We start from the raw sequence: 21,799 nt of genomic DNA, 5'->3' as shown, positions 1-21,799 counted from the left end.
TACGCCTGTCGGATCTAACACAGATGCCGTCGTATCTTGTTTTGTGGATACCAAAACAAAGATACGACGCGCAAAATTTGAAATTACGCGGCGTATCAAGAGATACGCCGCGTAATTTCTTTGAGGATCTGCCCCAGAGAGTCCTGTACTTCGCCTGAAGTCCTGGATCTTTCTTTGCATCCCAAACAATGGGCCAGATTCACAAAGCACTTACGCCGACTTATCTCGAGATGCGCGGCGTAATTGAAAAATGCGCCGCGCGTATCTTTGCGCCGTATCCTCAAAACGAGATACGCCTGAAATCCAGATGTTTCCTTCCTACCTAAAATAATTACACCGGCGCTTCTTCGAGTGCAAAATACGCTAGACACACCACTGTTTTGATAGGCAAAGATGCAAATGAGGGAGATAAGGCGATCCACAAAATTAAGTGTGTGCGGCGTAGATTACGCCCTGTGCGCATCTGCTAGTTTCATGGTGTAAAATTACACTTTATAAAAGGTGCCCTAACTTTGCACCAGCCGTGTAAATGTCAGCTAAAGCAACACCATTAAGGAAGAGCTGAGCACACACACTTGCAGGACAACAATCTGTATGCCAACATGCCAGGGGCATCCATGCTCATAACTATACTAGTGACTTTAGTAACCGAGGGTACCCCCTCTTCTGAGGGAACAGCAGCCAGGAGACGCCTCGCAGAATGCATCTTTGCACAGTAAACACACACATTAATCATGACACAATGAGAATGCATGCATGCACACCCACTGTGGTCCCTAGCACAGACACATCACATGCACATCTAATTGGATTAGATCCAAGTACCCCCAATGGTACTTGGGAGCAGTAACGCCACGCCACGGCTCCAATTATGTCACTGTGCATTCATACACCTTTCATATGGACCTGGGATCACTTCTCCCTGGTCCTGGGGATCCCTACTCCACCAAAACTGAGGGTGACACCCTTATTTAATCAGGAATGCCACCCCCACATTCATACATCATTCACACACATAAAACAAATCATAAGCACAGTATAATAACAAAAATAATAAAAATCAAAAATCAAAAGTACCCCCAAACTTAACGGCGGCGGCGTGAGCTACGCCTGGGCTGGCCATGGAGGCTGTCCTCCTGCTGGCCTGCCCTCCATGGCCACTGCTATCCTGTTCAGACTCAGTGTGAGGGCAGCCGGGTGTTGTCGTGGACAGCCTGGGTCAGGGCACTCACCTCCTGGGCCACGCCTGTTGTTGCGGTCTGCAGGTCACAAAAGCATGTGATGACCGCCAAGGAGTTTGTGGCCACATCAGTGAGTGATTCCTTAATTGAGCCCAGGCTGTCCTCCATCTGGGTCAAAGTCCGGTTGATCTGACACAGATGACGGGTCTGAAGGGCATGGTCCCTCCGCAGATTGGCCGGCAGACACTCGGCCACCCCCTGGTCTTCTGGGTCGCTTTCCTGCCTGCAGCTGAGGCTTGTGGCCTGGGAGGAGGGGAGAGAGAGACCCTTGTGGGGGGAGGCCTGTTGGGGGAGGAGTGGGAGGGGCTACCCCTGATGGTGGCCTGACTGCTGCCAGCCTCAGGGGTAGCCTCAGGGGGGAAACACATCCGAAGCCAAAAGGATTTCCCTGGCAATGTCCATATCTTCTTCCTCATCCTCCTCCCCCTCAACCTCTTCATGATGTGAGGTGTGGCCACTCCCCTCCCCTGGGGACTCCTGCCCTTCTTGGGGCTCTTCTGCAGCCTGTTGTCCTGGGGGTGGTGCAGCCTGGCCTGATGGCCCAGCAACCTCCTGGCCTGATGGCCCAGCAATCTCCTGGCCATCTGTGGAGGACACAAAACATTCACAGGTTGGAGGATCCACACACTTGGTACATATTCCCTTGGCACACATGCTACTCACCAGAAAAAAAAAATTACCTGTCCTCACAGGAGCATCAGATTCAAAGCCAGGCAGGCCCACCACCTGCTGTGGGTGGAAGCACCGGGCCACTGCCCATTCCTCCTCAGTCAGCCTGACGGAGCAGGGTGGTCCTCCTCCAGTGCCCGTGGCTTGGGCACTAATCTGAGCCATCTTGTCACGGACCAGGCTCCTAAGATCGTTGATCTTCCTCTGAATCCCACTGGGGGTCCTCGTCTCCCCCCCCTGCATTGATCTTGTCAGTAATTCGCTGAACGATCTCCTGGCCGGGGTGGTCGGGGTGGTGTCCCGGCTCTCAGGGCCATGCAAATAACGCCCGAAACGGGTGATGGCCCTAGCAAGTATCTGCTTTTCTCTGACAGAAAAATTCAGCTTCCTGCGCTTCGGTGCCATAACACCCAACACCAAACACAAAAAACAAACAAACACAAATACTCACAGAACAAACAAACACAAAAATCAAACCACACAAGCAGACAGCTAATACAAATTCAAAAACAAACACCGAAAAAACAAACAGAAAAAACAATCAGAAAAAACAATCAGAAAAAACAAACACCGAAAAACAAACAGAAAAAACACTCAGAAAAAAAACACAGCTACTTCAATCTACTACTCCTCCAAATCTTTTATCTAACACTACACTCACCAACACACACCAACAGACGACAGAGCAAAAGCAACTTGCTTTAGGAAGGGGAAAACAGGGATGTACTTTTGCAAGGGAAGTGTGTTTGTCTGGGGCTATTTATACACAGGGCGATTCACAAACTAAGTACGCTTGGCCTTTTACCTATCTCACTGATTGCGCCGAGCCGAGTTCTGAGCATGCCCAGTGAAGTGCAGATTCGTGCGCGCATACGCAGTACTGCCGGCCCTTCATTTGCACGGGGTCACGGCTCATTACAATGGAGCACGCCCACTTTCTTCCCACTTGCAATAACCCCGCCTTACGCCTCGGGATTTAAGTTAGGCTGGCGCAAATTTGGGCGCAAATGCGCTGTGGATACGGCACTTACGACACAAAATTAAGGCGCCGTAACTTAAATGACATACGTTTGGAGTAACTTAATTTGCGCCGCTCTACGTGAATCTGGCCCTATTTTCCTGGCAGTTGTGGATGAAATTTTAGTTGGTCTACCTGACCGTGGTTTGGTTTCAACAGAACTCCTAATTTTTCACTTCTTGATTAGAGTTTGAACACTGCTGATTGGCATTCTCAATTCCTTGGATATCTTTTTATATCCCTTTCCTGTTTTGTACAGTTCAACTACCTTTTCCCGCAGATCCTTTGACAATTGACAATCAGAATCCAGAAACGTCAGCGCAGCACTGGATGAAAGATGCAAGGGTCTGTCAGGAGTCCAGAAACTCATTGACCTTTTATACACACACACACCGGTTACAAGCAAACTGATCACAGGTGAGGATGGTTACCTTTAATAGACATTCAAACCCCTTTGTGTCAACTTGTGTGCATGTTATCAGGCCAAAATCACCAGGGTATGTAAACTTTTGAGGTAAAAGAAAAAGGCACCTCTAAGTGCAGAATTAAAACATTTAATATCCCCAAAAGGGATTTAAAACACTTATAGAATCGTAGGTAAATAGGAGCATGTCATGAATGTATATGATATGTGCAGAGGCGTATCTAGTGAAAATGGCGCCTATGGCAAACACTGAAACTGCGCCCCTGTCAAAACTTTTGAAACCCATCTTTCAGATAATACTGTCAGTATATACAGGTATATAGTAGGACTGGTGTTGGGAAACACTGGGTTAGTGGTTGGGACTTGCCTCACTTGGTTTGAATCTGGGCCAGGAAGTTATCTGCATGTAGTTTGCATGTTCTTTTGGTGAGGGCACACTCCAAAGCCATGTTGGTAGGTGATGGTCCCCAGTCTGTATAAAGTGACAATCTACATGGGTGATCACCCCATGTCCAAAAAATTATCCAAGATGAGTGATGGCCCAAAATCCACCAAGAGCTGGACAGGACTGAATGGAAGTATACATAGATATGGGTAGGGTCCTCTGTGATTGTAGGGTCAGTGTAGAATGTGATCAGCCATGTAGACTGCAAGTCTGTACACAGGGTACAATAGATATTGGTAGGGGGATACCTGCTTCTCCATGCTCTCCTTGCCCCCGCTGCCCACTATGGGTGGGGGGGATCTTTTCACAGCTGGCACCTTCCAGCATGTAGAGTCCAGAGGGTCAGGTGCTCTCCCTCGAAGCAGAAGAGGGCAAACCATGGTTAGTGCTAACTGTTGGTCTTGGCCTCCTTCTTGCTAAGTTGCCCCCTCTTGGTGCCCTCCTTGCAGGCCAGGAGAGCCAGGTACAGAGCGTAACCCTCGTTATAGCGCACACTCTTCTGCATGATCCCGAGCCATAGGATACTTGCTCGAGTATCACGCAACGGTGCAATCAGTGCCCGGCACCCCGCACCATCAGTTTCCGCTGATCATTTTGGGAAAGTGCTGTGCCACCGATCCCTGCACAAGTGGCCCCTGAATCTCCTGTTGCTGCGCTGTCACTCAGTCTTCAGTGCAACAGTGGTATCGCTAGCTTTCATAATTAGGGATTTAGGGGAGGCACATGGGGGGACAGGAACAAAAGTAAGGGGCCCAACTATAATATATATATATATATATATATATATATATATATATATATATATATATATATATATATATATATATATATATATATATCTACACACACACAGTGCCTTAAAAAAGTATTCATACCCCTTGAAATTTTCCACCTTTTGTCATGTTACAACCAAAAATGTATTTTATATGGATTTTATGTGATAGTCCAACATAAAGTGTCAGGTTAGGTGATATACAGTAGTGCCAGGTTAGGGTGGTAGAGTGCCAGGTTAGGATGGTAGTATTAGGGTGATACAGTAGTGCCTGGTTAGGGTGGCAGAGTGCCTGGTTAGGGTGGCAGAGTGCCTGGTTAGGTGATATACAGTAGTGCCAGGTTAGGGTGGTAGAGTGCCAGGTTAGGATGGTAGTATGGTGGCAGGTTAGGGTGGTAGTGCCAGGTTAGGGTGGTAGTGTTAGGGTGGCAGAGTGCCTGGTTAGGGTGGTAGAGTGCCTGGTTAGGGGGGGTAGAGTGCCTGGTTAGGGGGGGTAGAGTGCCTGGTTGGGGTGGGTAGAGTGCCTGGTTAGGGGGGGTAGAGTGCCTGGTTTGAGGGGGTAGAGGGCCTGGTTAGGGGGGGTAGAGGGCCTGGTTAGGGTGGGTAGAGTGCCTGGTTAGGGTGGGTAGAGTGCCTGGTTTTGGTGGTAGAGTGCCTGGTTAGGGGGGGGGGGTAGAGTGCCTGGTTAGGGGTGGTAGAGTGCCTGGTTAGGGGGGGGTAGAGTGCCTGGTTAGGGGGGGGAGAGTGCTTGGTTAGGGGTGGTAGAGTGCCTGGTTGGGGGGGGGGGGTGGGTAGAGTGCCTGGTTAGGGGTGATAGAGTGCCTGGTTAGGGGTGATAGAGTGCCTGGTTAGGGGGGGTAGAGTGCCTGGTTAGGGGGGGTAGAGTGCCTGGTTAGGGGGGGTAGAGTGCCTGGTTAGGGGTGGTAGAGTGCCTGGTTAGGGTGGTAGTGCCAGAGTAAACACATGACAACATGACTAGATAACAGAATACTGGTTCTGTTCTCCTCTTTCTCTGTCACCTGCATTAAAAGCACAAATCTATGACTGCTGCAGAACCTCCCCCTCCCTGAAGTAAACATAAAGAAAAAACTCACATGGCTGCTGCTGGCACACTGAGGACTTATTCTGGGCTTCTTCTTCCTCATGGAGGTGGAGTCAAAATGTGGCAAGTGGGAGGAGCTGCAACTTGGGTAAAGTATTATTGGCTGAGGATATGAGATGCAAATATCCCCCTCCTCCCTGTGATAGTCGGGACACTGAAATATCATCATGTAGCTGAGTCCATAGCTGAGCCCTTCTCCTCACAGTACGGAGCGATTCTCTGTGTGTCTATCCCTCCAGCAGCTGAGAGCTTACAGGAAGGGAAGGGAGACACACAGAGACAATCGCTCAGGACTCTTGTTGTAATTGGGGGGGAGGGGGGGCACAGCTGTGCATCAACTCTATTCTTCTCATGTGCAGTAGCTTCCTCATGCTGCCCACCCATGTACACTGCATGGCCACGGAGAGTGAGTGCCCACCACCCTGCAAGGTGAACATTGGGATGTGCCGAGGGGGGAGTCACCTGACCCACACACTAACATGCTTTCAGAGACCTTCCCTGAAAGCAGATTTGACTGTGCGTCAGGAAGGTCCCAGTATGTTACAGCTTGCAGCAGAAAATCCCAGGATAACAGGCAGATTAGCCCCAGGCTCTGGGAACACAGGTGAAGCAGTTGCACCGTCTGAATCAGCATGGAGCAGGAATCCCGTAAATGACGTCAGTAGAAGGGGACAACAACCAGCATGGACCGCAAACAGGAAATAGGTCATCAAAATGGGACGCGTTTTGGAACTATTGATTGGTTCCTTCTTCAAGCCAATGTCCATGTAAACTTTAGATCAGGGTCATTTGGGTAGTTTCTGTTGTGATTATGATTTAAAATGAGTAAACACAGTTGATTGATAATAAATGGCTTCAGCCAAACACTAACCATGAGTGGAAGAAATTGTTTTGTGTTATCATTCATATTCTCTGAAAAATGGCAAAGAAATCATAAATTCTTCCAGGGTATGTAAACTTATGAGCACAACTTTGTATACACACACATAAAACGTGTATGCATTTGTCTACTTTAAAAGTTATTTGCATGGATCAAAATCTGTAACATGTCTTTCACAGCCACACGTGGTGATCCCAATCATATCCCTTGTACTGGTGCCTCCCCTGAAACTGGCCGTCAAGATGGGCAAAATATTTCAGGTGAGTACTGCCACTTTCGGTACAGTATTTTATTGCATATGATTAAAATTGTGAATATATTTAAACCCTATAAATAGTGTAAAAAATATATAAGCAGCGCTGTGAGTAAACTATAAGGAATGTCCGTTTTCACAGACAATCAAAGTGATAATGTCCTTGAAACATCATCCTGTGACATATGTGAATATGTGCGTAAATACATTTTTTTTCCCCATAAATGAAATCTGGTTGATAGTGTACGAATTAACTTCAAATCTTCCACCACACCTGGTGCCAGTGATTCCTCTCCCGTCAGATGCAAAACTCACCAACTCAAAATGTCTTACACTCTCGTGCTCGGCGTGTAAGCGAATACAAAAACCTCTCAGATAGCAGATGTTCCAGGTTCCAACCAATTAACTGCCAGATTGCTCCACATGTAAATATATAAAGAATACTCCAATAACGTGATACTGTAAAAATCTGTTTTAATATCACACTGTACAAGCATCAAACATTACACGCACATGAACCTCATAGATTTGAGCAATGCACAGCACAGCAAACTCGTTCAAATGACAAAGCCCAAAGTCGAGTGTATTGGTCACGGCGGACCTGAGGTAACACACTGATCTCTCACTACCTCCCCGCTGTTCCTCCCTGGATCTCCGCTTCCTCGATCAGCTTTGTAATGTCATGCGTACACTGTTGCCGCGACATGTTTTGTTGTAAAGACTTAGTCATGGGTTTGGCTGTGCGGCGCGGCAACCCCTCCTCTTATCCCTCCCGCTGCCACAGGCCCGTGCTCTGGAACGTAGATGATAGAGCGAATCCATCTCAATAAATGCAAATTTGCCTGAATCTCCCTCAGGTAGCTTCTTAGTTTTGGGTCACTGACTGACAAGTTGCAACATACAACTTTCCAGTGTCCAGTGACCCCGATCCCCGATGGATTGTCTAGGCCCTGTTGGATCGCCTGCCTCCGGGCTCACCTCAGACTGACTCCCCATCGAACAGCACAACTCGCTTGGGATCTTCCTCTCAGAATGTGGGGACCCAGTCAATCACTGGGGCCCCTCCACAGCTTCAATTGGTCCGGGCCATGAGGATACAGAACCGAGAACTCCGCGTAGCACGTGCGCCCCGGCCTGGTAGGCCATATCGCCGGGGCCCGTGATGTGCGCACACCCTAAAGGTGGGTGCCGCACCCGGAACCAGCAACAGAAGGAAGAGCCTCTCAAAATGGCGTCTGCCCCAGAAGTACCCTCCCCCAGCATGCCTTGTGAGGGAGAAACTCCTAGCAGTACCTCTGTTCTTTTCACTGGTCACACAGGCCACAGGTTCTTCAGTGTGGACAGCTTCACACTCATGTACACAGCTACTCTGGCCTCAGTCCTCAGGCCATTTACTGTCTCTTGCAGACACACAGGCTTTGGCTGCCACATGCATTCTCTCTGACTCCTGGAGACCTCCTGTCTCCCTTGGGTGAAGCAGTCTCCAACTGGGAGTGCTGAGGTATTTCTAAACCTCTATTATGAGGGCTGTGTGCACCTGAGCACACACCCTGCTGGTCCTCTGTAAAACCTGGACACAGGGTTGGAGATTCCATCCCACCCAACACACTAGGGAATCTCCAAACTACAGAGCCCCATCCAAGTATTACAAAACCTTGAGAAAGCTGCAAAAGCAGTTCTCTATTACACATCTACGCTCTGTAGTCCTGCATAGAGTGTTTTTCGCAATAAAAAAATATGGCTGCTCTATGTAAAAACACAGATTACGTTTTTAAAACATTAACGCATATTGATCAAATTGATTCAAGTTCAAAGAAATCTTACGAATTTTACATCTTTATAAAAAAAAACAACACTCCCTATCACAAATATTTTGTTCATTTTCTTACCATTGGATATCTGTATACAATTTCAAAGTTGTAGTTTGATATTTGGGTCAAATTTGTAACATTTCTTGCTATATAAAAACATTCCGCTAATATCTTTAATGACAATTTTTTTTCTCACGTTTTTAAAGGAATAATAGCATCTGAAAAACTAGCAGAAACAGATCTGAAAAGAGTAAACTCTTACAAGGAGAAGATCATGTCTGTGTCCAGGAAAACGGGTGTGGACGCAGCTATAATTGCAGCAATCATGTCTCGTGAATCACGTGCTGGCAATGCTTTGGACGCTAATAAATGGGGTGATCATGGCAATGCTTTTGGCCTGATGCAGGTAATCAAAGATTTCCATTAATAGTAAAATTAATTAGCAGCACACTGGAAATGCTGATTAAATATAATTTGCACCAGAGCTTTTTTTTTCAGAAAATAGGTGCAGGAACTCAACCACGACCTGTTCAGATTTCACAAACAGTAGAAGGGTCTTAAAGGGGCATTAAATATAAGGATTGCATTACATACAGAGTGCAGGGTTCAGGGGGGGTTACACACAGAGTGCAAAGCTGTCACTTGTAAACACAGAAACCAGACTTCTGTGTTTACAAGTGATTGTGGTGAGCAGGCACCAAAGGGTCTGAGCCAAAGGTGGTGGAACTGAGTTCCCCCAAGTTCCCCCTGAAAAAAAGCCCTGATTTGCACAATATATAAAATACATTTTAGAAATTACACTTGCACATAACAGATATACACACTAGTTAATGCTGCAAAAACTGAATATAGAAAAGTGAAGACAATAAAGGTGCTATTAATGTTTTGGTTATAACTTTTCTAGATACAGTATCTAACTTAGCTTAACATATAAGCTAAATTTAAATTGCAAAAATTGTCAGCTCATGTTTGAGCCTGCATTAAACGGCCGGTGATTGGCCAGACCGGGTGCATGTCATACCAGAGGCGGAGGCCGTAACGGCACCTTTTTCTTTTTTTTTTATTGGTGGAAATAGCGGCCAGAATGGAAACCCCCCCCCCCCCATTTGTTAAAAGTTTTTTTTATATTTAACATTGGGCGAAAATAGCGGCCGTAACAGCACCCCACCCCCCGCTTATTCAAAGTTTTTTTTTATTTAATTTGTGGAAATAGCGGCAGGAAGGGAATCCCTCCCCCCCTGCTTATTCAATAGTTTTTTTATATTTAATTGGTGGAAATAGCAGGCGGAATGGAACACCCCCCCCTCCCCCCCACACGCTTATTCAAAGTTTTTTTAAATCTAACTTTGGGCGGAAAATGCGGCCGGACTCTAATCCACCCCTCCGCCTATTCAAAGTTTTAACGTTTTTTTTATATTTAATCTTGTGCAGTATGTCCGCAGTCTCTGGTAATCTCATGCCCATTTAGAGTCCTTCATAACTAACAGTGTAATTTTTTAGTTTGTTTGCGCTGATCTGTAAGGCTGCGCTATACAGTATACCATGATTTGTGATGCTGGGGCTATATACTCTGTGCTGTGATGCTGAGCTGTATACGCCTGACACTATGAGTGGAAGCAAGTGGAATACAGGGGACGGAGTGGGTGTATTCTATAGGGGGTGTGGCTTATGAGAAGTGGGAGGGGCCAAATGTGGAGGGGCGGGGTCTTGCGCCCCCCCATCCTAAAACTTCACCAGCCGCCACTGGTAAAGGCTAATAACGACTAAAAGGGAAACATAGTGAAGGGTGCTCCCAAAACAATCCCGGGTTCATTCGACCAAATTCACTATAATCGATTGGAAAGAGATCATTGAATGGTTCCCAGGAATTGAAGAGTTACTTCATGTCTTATGGTCACTTGCTGAGTACAATAAAACCTTGCATTGCAAGCATAATTCGAAAATTTGCTTGTAATCCCAAGCACTTGTATATCAAAGCAATTTTCCCTATAAGAAATAATGAAAACTCAAGATGGTTAGTTCCACAACCATTTATTCATAGGTCTTTCAGTTTAAAGTCCATATAAAACGAATATAGCAGAGTGGGGCGTAGCCGGCCGTAGCGCAAGATAGACGTGGATTTTTGAGGCTCTGTGAACCAGGACAGGCACCAGCGACTTCTCCACGGCAATCCACAGAGTTTTTCCCCACTTACCAGGCTCCCATCATTGCATGTCTCCCCTGCACTATGGAAGCCAAGAGAAAGGACGAGCAGCTACGCTTACAGAAGTTAATGGCTTTCATGCATCAGCCGGCAGGGAGGCACTGGCAAGATGGCGCAGACTCCGTGCCTTCTTCAATCCTTTCCACTGTCATGTCAGCGAATTACCCTGCAGTAGCTGCGGCTCTCCTTGACAACAACATGGAGTTCAAGCTCCATGACACAGGCACAGCCAGCTCTCCTCCCAGCACTCCACTTAAAGTAAGCCCAACCAAGGCTCGGATGAGGATGGACTCTCCTGCTACAGATCCAAGTGAGGTGAGCCATCCATCCATTAATCCTGGGTCTATAATAGCTCAGTCTGATGCCATTTCTTTGTTCCCTACCACTAACCAGCCGATGCTGGATACTACATTGAAGGAAATGTTATTGTCTCTCAGGAGTACTATTCAGTCAGATATGATCCCTCTCGTGCAGCAATTTAAGCAATATATCTCCTCCCTGGGGAACAGAGTGGAGCACATGGAAGTTAAAATGGGGGACTATGCTAATACCATCAATGATTTAGTAGATGCTCATGCAGCACAATCTGATGAACACATCTGGATCAAAGACAAATTGGCAGACATAGAAGATAGGTCCCAACAAAATAATGTTAAGATCAGGGAAATATCAGAAGATGTGCAAGATCTTACCGCCTATGTTAGAGGCTTATGTAAAACACTGCTGCCAGAGCTCAAAAATATTGAGCTAGTCAAAAATTATATCCATAGACTCCCTAAACCCAGACATTTGCCAGATTCGATACCCAGGGATGTCATCCTGCGCATCCACTTCTATCACGTCAAGGATCAACTCATGCAAAAAGCAAAATCTGTAGGAACGCGGTCTGAACCATATGCTCAGTTACAACTGTATGCAGACCTCTCCCAACACACCTTGAAAAGGCGCAGGCAATCAAACACCATGATAAAGGCCCTACGCAACCACAAAATTCTGTATCAATGGGTTAATCATGCCAAAATTTAGTTACCTTTCAAGGCTCCAAGCATGTAATTTCCTCTCTCCAAGCAGCCCTACAACAACTTCATATCTGGGGTATAATTCCAGATCCTCCTGCTTCAGAGAACCCAGGTCCAGCGCATCTGATGCCATTAACCAGCTTTCCGCAGCCTCAACGTAACAAGCAAAGACTCAAACCACGTTAACTGGCGCCAAGGATTAGCTCATAACTCGTGAGCCCAACCTGGTACCTACTGACCTCCAGCTTTACAGAATTTTTAACCCTGTGTTTCTTTCCTGGGCACCGTTGTGCCTTATACACAGGAAGTGTTTTAACATTTGTCAACTCTTTCCTTTTTTGAGACTCTGTTTTACTGTACTTTATCTTTTTTGCCGGCTCCAAGCAACCAGTTCTTGTAATAGTGTCAGGAAAGGTTCCATCCGCTGGTAACATCTTTCATTTGGCATGCAGTACTGAGGTCCACCAGCAGGTGTCTCCTGGCAGTTTTGAACTGTCAGGGGAACTTCTCCCTGCTGGTGTTATGTCATCCTTGGGCCGCAGTACTGACATCCACCAGCAGATGGATCCTGGCAGTGTGGAGCAGACAGCACCTTTTGCGCTCAGGTGTAACTTGAGGCCAATTACAGGCATTCCTATAAATACCCGGCAAGTGCAAACATACCTTTCCCTGGTATCGTCCTCGTGCCCTAATCTGTACCTGCTGCCTGATTATCTGAACCTGTTCCTGAAATCTGCTACCTGAGTTCCTGATCCTGTCTCCCTGTCCTGACCATCCATCCTCTCCCTGTCCTGTGTTCCTTACCCCATCTGCTGATGTCCCTGTTTATGACCTTGGCCTGGCTAACGTTTATGTTTCTGGAATATCCCTTTGTCTGCTGTGTATGACCCTGGCCTATTGTTTATGTTTCTGGCATTTCCCATTTATTGTACATATCTGTCTGTTGTTATTTGTGGGTCTCTGTCTGTTGGTTGTTTTGTTGCACTGTGTCATATTGGAGGATGTTGTATTTATATTATTCACTTACCTAAATAAATCATTATATTTTCACTTATATGTGTTTGGTGTTCCTCTGTTGCTAGCCACACAGTTCTGGTCACACCTGGTACATGACAAATAGCAGCTCAACATAAGTACGTTTGGGTAACACATCGTACTGTACTTACATATCGCTATAAGAAGAATGCCAAGACCCTGAAACTGAGCTGCAGCACGGTGGCCAAGACTATACAGTGGTTAAACAGGACAGATTCCACTCAGAACTGGCCTCACCATGGTGGACCAAAGGAGTTGAGTGCACATGCTTAGCATCATGTCCAGAGGTTGTCTTTTTGAAATAGGCGTATGAGTGCTGCCAGCATTGCTGCAGAGGTTGAAAGGGTAGGGGGGTCAGCCTGTCGGTGCTCAGACCATACACTGCATCAAATTGGTCTGCATGGCTGTTGTCCCAAAAGGGGTTTGGGGTTCTAAGTAATTTTCTATAAAAAAAAGGATTTAAAAAAATTATTTTAACTTGTAAACACAGGCCCAGATTCAAGTAGAATTGCGCGATATTTGCGGGGGAGCAGGGCAACGATTTTGCCCTGCGCCCCCGCAAATATTTTGCGCTGCCCTCCATTCACGGAGCAGTAGCTCCGTGAATTGCGAGGGCGTGCCGGCAAATTTGCCCGGCGTAAGCGCGCGCAAGTTAAATGATCCCGACGGGGGCGGGAATCATTTAAATTAGGTGCGCTCCCGCGCCGAGCGTACAGCGCATGCTCCGTCGGGAAACTTTCCCGACGTGCATTGCGGCAAATGACGTCGCAAGGACGTCATTTGTTTCTAAGTGAACGTGAATGGCGTCCAAATTTCACGGCGCGGGAAGGCCGGCTATACTTTAGCATTGGCTGCCCCTACTATTAGAAGGGGCAGCCTTGCGCTAAAAGTAGCCGTACGGAAACTCCGTACCTGGCTTGCGCGGGGCCCGCGCAAGCTTGTGAATCAGTGGTAGTATGCAATTTGCATACTACACGCTGATACACAATGGGAGCGCCCCCTAGCGGCCCCCGCAAGAATGCAGCCTAAAATCTGCGAGGCATAAGAGCCTTATGCCGCGCAGATTTTAGCCTGCAGTCGGTGTAACGAGGTTCCTGAATCAGGAGCACTCGTTACACCGGAGCAAGTAAGCACTTGCGCTGCGCAACCTATGGTTGCGCGGGCGCAAGTGCTTCTTGAATCTGGGCCACTGAGTCTGAAAAATACGCCCGGTCCTTAAGTGGATAATGCGGTAGTATTAAATGTATGTACTTTTTAAAGTTCAATTAACAAATCATATGGTTTTCTTAACATCAGATCGACAAAAGGTGGCATTGTCCACGAGGAGCATGGGACAGTGAAGAGCATATTTTACAGGCCACAGAAATACTGACTTCCATGTTTGATGCAATCAAGCAAAAATTTCCAAGCTGGTCAACAAACCAGGTTATGAAAGGTAATAATCCACATCACTAAATGTGTAATCCGTGGAGATTCAAATGCTCAAATATCCAGCAAACTGTATATATATATATATATAAAATGATTACATATCTTAAAGAACATGTCATGTTAAATGTGGGAGCTGTCAGTGATTTATGTTTCCTTCATCTTTCCTAATTGTCAAGTAACTACCTTCTAGCAGAGGAATATATTGTTGTATTGTAAAATGGATGAAGTATAAGTATGCTTTAAAGGCAGGGCTCGAGTCCTGTGGGAACGGCGTCTCTGCACTTTTTTCACAGCAGGAACGCCGTTCCCTTGGCAGGACTCGAGCAGGGAATAGGTGGGAATGCAGTGTGTACTAAGTGAGGGGCGGGGGGCACACACTGGAGGGTGTCAGGCCGGCGCCCCCCCTCCGACTGAAGCGGAGACTGCAGGCAGGTTAGGCAGCGGAGCGGCAGGCGCCCACCCCCCCTCACGACTGAAGAGACAGCGAGGCTGAGCAGGCGGGTTCAGAGACAGCGGGCGGGATTAGGCAGTGGCGCGCAATTTCAGAAAACGCGGAGAGAAGAGCCTGAGATAGTGTGGCTTTGTGGGGTTGCGAACCGCACTGGAGTGACACCCTGCCATCAGATCCCTCCCTGCTCCCTGTAGTCACTGCTCTGATCAGTCTCGGCACAACCGAGTGAAGCGGCCCGCCTCCCCCTCCTCCTGTATGTCTACACAGGGGGAGGGGATCCGACAAGTCCACGAGTGCTGTCTGGCATGTCCCGATCATCTGGGGTACATTAGGGTACTGAATGGGGGGGAATCTGTACTGAAGGGGGGGGAGAGAATCTGTACTGAAGGGGGGGAATCTGTACTGAATGGGGGGGAATCTGTACTGAAGGGGGGGGATCTGTACTGAAGGGGGGGGATCTGTACTGAATGGGGGGGGGGGGAATCTGTACTGAATGGGGGGGAATCTGTACTGAAGGGGGGGGAGAATCTGTACTGAAGGGGGGGGAGAATCTGTACTGAAGGGGGGGTTCTATACTGAAGGGGGGGATCTATACTGAAGGGGGAAATCTGTACTTAATGGGGGGGGTCTACTGTAGGGAGGTGGGTCTGTACTGAATAGGGGTGTCTGCACTGTAGGGGGTCTGTGTAACATGCAGGGGGTCCATAACTGTTAGGCGTCCAGAGCTGTGGGGGGCTGTGTAATGTAAAGGGGTCCAGAGTGCTGTGTAATGTAAAAGGGACCAGAGGGACAAGGACTGTGTAATGTAAAGGGGTCCAGAGGTACAAGGACTGTGTAATGTAAAGGGGTCCAGAGGTGCAGGGTGCTGTGTAATGTAAAGGGGCCCAGATATGCAGGGTACTGTGTAATGTAAAGGGGTCCAGAGGTGCAGGGTGCTGTGTAATGTAAAGGGGCCCATATGTGCAGGGTACTGTGTAATGTAAAGGGGTCCAGAGGTGCAGGGTGCTGTGTAATGTAAAAGGGGTCCAGAAGTGCAGGGTACTGTGTAATGTAAAGGGGCCCAGAAGTGCAGGGTGCTGTGTAATGTAAAGGGGCCCAGAGGGGCAGGGTGCTGTGTAATGTAAAGGGGTCCAGAGGTGCAGGGTGCTGTGTGATGTAAAAGGGTCCAGAGGTGTGGTGCTATGTAATGTAAAGGGGTCCAGAGGTGCTAGGTGCTGTGTAATGTAAAGGGTCCAGAGGTGTGGTGCTATGTAATGTAAAGGGGTCCGGAGGTGCAGGGTGCTGTGTAATGTAAAGGGGTCCAGAGGTGCAGGGTGCTGTGTAATGTAAAAGGGTCCAGAGCTGTGGGGTGCTGTGTAATGTAAAGGGGTCCAGAGGTGCAGTTGTGGAGACCTAACCTACCTAAGACAGTGTTGTATCACAGTGGCTTAGCTACTGTATGTTAAGTGTCTTACGTTTTTGCTTCTTGGGGGGGGGGGGGGACTTAATTTACAATGGTATTCAGCAATGAGGGGGTTAATGTACTTCCACTGATGCATTGGTGACCAGTGGCAGGTAATTAACCCCTTTGTGCTGCATTAGTGACACCAGTGTCAGTGTTTATTACCCCTATTTGGTGCAGCATGAAAGGGTTCATAAACACTGACACTGATGTCACTAATGCAGCACAAAGGGGTTAATTACCTGCCACTGGTCACTAATGCATCAGTGGCCAGTGGTGTATTTGATACTACCCACCCCATACACTCCGCACCCCTCTCATCTACTTACCACCCACCCCCATAATTGTTTTTTTTTTTGGTGGGGAAGTGGATCTTGGGTGGGAGTTCCCACACTTTTTTCCCCAGGACTTGACCCCTGTTTAAAGGGGTTGTAAAGGTCTGTTTTTTATTTTCTAAATAGGTTCCTTTAAGCTAGTGCATGTTTTTTTTTTCTTTGTTTTCTTTGTCTGAATTTCTTACTTCCTGTTCCTCCTCAGTAAGCTGTTCAGTAAGCCGTTCTGGCTGACTAAACACCGCTCGGATGATGGTGTGAAGTTTACTGAGGAGAAACAGGAAGTGAGAAATTCAGACAAAGAAAATAAACGTATAGAAGGGAAATCGAAGGAAAAGGTAAGTGAACCAACAATGCACTAGCTTAAAGGAACCTATTTAGAAAATAAAAAACAAGCCTTTACAACCCCTTTAAACTGAACCTGTTAGCAACAGGTTAATTTTAATGCCCCATTCTTTGACTCACCATTAAAGTGGTTGTAAACTCAGAAAAATAAAAAAACCTGCAGGACAAAGGCATACTGAGCTAGTATGCATAGCATACTAGCTTATTATGAAATACTTACTTTAGATTGAAGCTGTTGCAGCGGTCCCCACACACCGCTGTGACCGATGTCATGTCTCCCGTAGTTAGCTGTTTGGGTATAATTTGCAAAGTCAATTTTCGCCACATTCACTAAGCTCTGGGGAACATTCTCTAGTAAACTGCAATTTCCCTTGCAAAGTTTTGCAACAGCTTAGTTGCCTTTTGTAGGCACATGATCATGGGCGTCCGCTCCATAGGGCAAGGAAGGGTGTTCGCCCCCCCCTAGAATCAGTAGTAAGACACTGTGACACACATTTAGATTTAGCTGCGGCCGCCTCTCGAACCTGCGCCGCCAATTGTCACTGTCTCTCTCATGTCCGCAGCATATCAAGTCAGTCTGTGACTGTGTTTGTTTACCTTTCGCTCCGCTCCCCGCCCCTTGTTTTCCGGCCAGCCAATGATCGCTCACTCCCCCTAACTTTGCAGTCCAGCCTGGTGCTCGTCCTGGTGGCGTGACGTCACTCACGCCGGGAGGGGATCACGTTGGTGATACTGATGGCAGGGAGAAGCGTAGAGAGCTGTACCAAGAGGAGCCTGCGCGCTGTTGAGGCAAGTCTAACACACAGACACAGACAGTCTGTAAAGGTTTTTGTTACCAATCCCCTTAAAGCGCTAATTGTTTGCTAATTTTCAGAAGGGACGTCAGTAAAAGCAGGCTGGCTTTGCAGACAGTGCAGTAATGCAACACACATTAGCACACTTTGTACATGTTTGCACTGACATTTTTTTAATGGCTCCCCAATGCACTAAAGGGACACACCTGCTGCATGGTAATACACTTTCATTTTTACTATATGAAATTGTGATTGTTATTATTCGATTACCATGCAGCAGGTGTGTCCCTTTAGTGCATTGGGGAGCCATTAAAAAATGTCAGTGCTTTTGCTTTGTAAACTTGATATGAATAATTTTCAATAAAAATTATTGGGAAAAAAAAATTTCAGTGCAAACATTAACCACTTAAGGACCGGACCAATATACTGCCTAAAGACCCAAGGTGTTTTTACAATTCGGCACTGCGTCGCTTTAACAGACAATTGCGCGGTCGTGCGACGTGGCTCCCAAACAAAGTTGGCGTCCTTTTTTCCCCACAAATAGAGCTTTCTTTTGGTGGTATTTGATCACCTCTGCGGTTTTTATTTTTTGCGCTATAAACAAAAATAGAGCGACAATTTTGAAAAAAATTCAATATTTTTTACTTTTTGCTATAATAAATATCCCCCAAAAACATATATTAAAAAATAAAATATTTTCCTCAGTTTAGGCCGATACGTATTCTTCTATACGTATCTCTCCGGGGAGCGATCGCGACGGAGCGGCTATAAACGAATAGCCGCGCCGTCGTCCCGGATCGCTCCCCGCGGGAACCCGACCGCCGCATGTCGCGGGGGGGTCCCGATCGGACCCCCGACCCGCGGAAAGGCAGGGACGTACAGGTACGCCAATGTGCCTGTACGTGCCATTCTGCCGACGTAAATGTACATGCGGCGGTCGGGAAGGGGTTAATATGTGCAAAGTGTGCCAATGTGTGTTGCATTACTGCACTGAAAAGCCAGCCTGCTTTTACTGACTTCCCTTCTGAAAATACTAGATATATACCCTTAAAACGCCAGGAGGGTGCACTGGTTAGTGATCATAGTAACTCATGTATTAATGTCAGTGCAGGACATTTACCCCCCTCCCCCCCGCCGCCATGCTGCATATTAAAAAAATCTTCAGACTGCATTCCATATGGCATCATGCCATACGGAATGATGCAGTCTGAAGATTATTAACTGTGATGACTGTCTGTGATTTTTTTTAATATGCAGCATGGTGGGGTTGGGGGGGGGGGACAAATGTCCTGCACTGGTTATGGTTACTCATGTATTAATGTCCTGCACAGTGCAGGGTGCAGTGTAATGTAAAGGGGTCCAGGGATGCAGGGTGCTGTGTAATGTTAAGTGGTGCAGGTGCTGTGTAATGTAAAGGGGTCCAGAGGTGCAGGGTGCTGTGTAATGTAAAGGGGTCGAGGGATGCAGGGTGCTGTGTAATGTAAGGGGTCCAGTGGTGCAGGGTGCTGTGTAATGTAAGGGGTCCAGAGGTGCAGTTTGCTGTGTAATGTAAGGGGTCAAGAGGCGCAGGGTGCTGTGTAATGTAAAGGGGTCCAGAGGCGCAGGGTGCTGTGTAATGTAAAGGAGTCCAGAGGCGCAGGGTGCTGTGTAATGTAAAGGAGTCCAGAGGCGCAGGGTGCTGTGTAATGTAAAGGAGTCCAGAGGCGCAGGGTGCTGTGTAATGTAAAGGAGTCCAGAGGCGCAGGGTGCTGTGTAATATAAAGGGGTGCAGGGTGCTGTGTAATGCAAAGGGGTGCAGTGATGCAGTTGTGGAGAGGGGGTACACAGTAGTGATAAAGAGATGTTGAAAGATGCAGGGGGCACAGTGGGGTGTGTTTACATTTTAACGTGGGGGGGGGGCGATTTTAACCCCCACTAGCGGTTGAAGAAAGGGTTAAATGCGACTGTGTATCGCCAGTGCCGAAGCGCCCCCCCCCCTGAAAAATTTCAGCGGACGCCCATGCACATGATATTGTCTTTTTTAAACCGCATTGGCCAACTTTTATACAATATCATTTATTTTTTTGTTACAGGTGCTATTTCTGCATACAACGCTGGTCCAGGGAACGTCAACAGTTTTGATGCAATTGACAGTCGTACAACTGGGAAGGACTACTCGAATGATTGTGTTGCACGGGCAAAGTTTTACAAAAGAAACGGATTATAAAGTCCATGCTGTTGGCATCTAACATTAATACTCTACAACACATTAATAAACAAATTATAAAACAAATTGGCAAAAATAAATGTGTTGTACTTTTCTTTATTAAAAATATCATTACACATAAAAATACAGTAATAACATTCTCAATATAAGAAAACACAGGGTAAAGAGATATGTATATAATTCATGAGATTATAGAAAATCTCTGTATGCATACCTTTCACTTCCACATACACTGCCTTGCAAAAGTATTCACCCCTCCTTGGCTTTTTACCTATTTTGTTACATTACAGCCTTTAGTTCAATGTTTTTTTTTTTTGTATCTGAATTATATGTGATGGATCAGAACACAATAGTCTTAGTTGGTGAAGTAAAATTAGAAAAATATATACATAAAACTATTTTTCAGAAATAAAAAAGTGATAATTGTCATGTGCGTATGTATTCACCCCCTTTGTTATAAAGCCCATAAAAAGCTCTGGTGCAACCAATTACCTTCAGAAGTCACATTATTAGTGAAAACTGGCAAGTTAAAAACCGACAGGAATTCCGGCGGGAAAAAAAATAAAAGTGTTCCAATTTTTCCTGCCGGGATTCCCGGCGTTTTTTCTGTTGGGAAACTGCCATGGAGCATACACACGGCCAGTTTTCCCAGATGGGAAAACTGGTCGTGTGTACAAGGCTTTAGGGTTAGGTTATAAAATATTATACAAATCTTTGATGATTGCAAGGAGCACCATTAAATCTATCATAACCAAATGGAAAGAACATGGCACAGCATCAAACCTGTCAAGAGATGGCCGCCTACCAAAACTCACGGACCGGACAAGGAGGGCATTAACCAGAGAGGCAGCAAAAAGAGCTAAGGTAACCCTGGAGGAGACTGGAATATCTGTACATATGGTGATAATAAGCCGTACGCTCCATAGAGTTGGGCTTTATGGCAGAGTGTCCAGAAGAAAGCCATTACTTTAGCAAAAAACAAAATGGCACATTTTGAGTTTGCGAAAAGGCATGTGGGAGACTCCCGAAATGTATGGAGGTGCTCTGGTCTGATGAGACAAAAGTTTTACTTTTTGGCCATCAAAAAAAATGCTATGTCTGGAGCAAACCCAACACATCACATAACCCAATGAACACCATCCCCACAGTGAAACATGGTGGTGGCGGCAGCATCATGCTGTGGGGATGTTTTTCAGCAGTCAGGACTAGGAAACATACAGGGATATTCTTGAGCACAACTTGTACTACTCTGTGTATGATTTGAGGCTAGGACAGAGGTTCACCTTCCAGCAGGACACTGACCCCAAACACACTGCTAAAGCAACACTTGAGTGGTTTAAGGGGAACCATGTAAATGTGTTGGAATGGCCTAGTCAAAGCCCAGACCTCAATCCAATAGAAAATCTGTGGTCAGACTTAAAGATTGCTATTCTCAAGCACAAACCAAAGATGTGGCAAGCTCATAGAGACTTATGCAAAGTGACTTGGAGCTGTGATAGCCCCAAACAAAAACATCTCCAAAGTTGTGGGCATGTTCTGTAAATTATTTGATACAAATCCTCAAACAATCCATGTTAATTCCAGGTTGTGAGGCAACAAAACACGACAAATGCCAAGGGGGTGAATACTTTTGCAAGGCACTGTATGTATTGAGTGACAGAGTTGTAGGATATGGTATTCTGTGTTCCAAAGTGACCAAATACAATACAAATTCTAATCATACACAGGACAGTTTTCAGATAAATTTAACTAGCTGTCAATCACAGAAATAAGTGAACAGGTCAAGGCAACATACTACCAACAGTTTCTTTCAAAGTCCTAAAACATAGCTATGAATGACAGGTTACCTTGATCTATGCCATCAACCTCTGGTGGCTACATATAGCTGTGTGTACGGGCAGCATAAGATTGGAAACTCAATGACTCT

General features: G+C 46.5%; 1 protein-coding gene across 1 annotated transcript in view; it reads left to right on the top strand.

The window, feature by feature from the left end:
• The window catches only part of LOC120926442 (lysozyme g-like), a 37,404-nt gene extending 17,452 nt beyond the window's left edge, over positions 1-19,952 (top strand). The window contains exons 3-6 of the mRNA XM_040336355.1: positions 6,731-6,811; positions 8,822-9,021; positions 14,169-14,307; positions 19,739-19,952. Of these exons, the coding sequence (XP_040192289.1) occupies positions 6,731-6,811; positions 8,822-9,021; positions 14,169-14,307; positions 19,739-19,872 (554 nt within the window). The 3' untranslated portion in view covers positions 19,873-19,952. The remainder of the gene's footprint in view (positions 1-6,730; positions 6,812-8,821; positions 9,022-14,168; positions 14,308-19,738) is intronic.
• Positions 19,953-21,799: the final 1,847 nt, after the last annotated feature.

Source organism: Rana temporaria, chromosome 2 (genome assembly GCF_905171775.1).
Source record: "Rana temporaria chromosome 2, aRanTem1.1, whole genome shotgun sequence".
Classification (NCBI taxonomy): Eukaryota; Metazoa; Chordata; class Amphibia; order Anura; family Ranidae; genus Rana; species Rana temporaria.
This window is presented reverse-complemented; position numbering and strand designations above follow the sequence as displayed.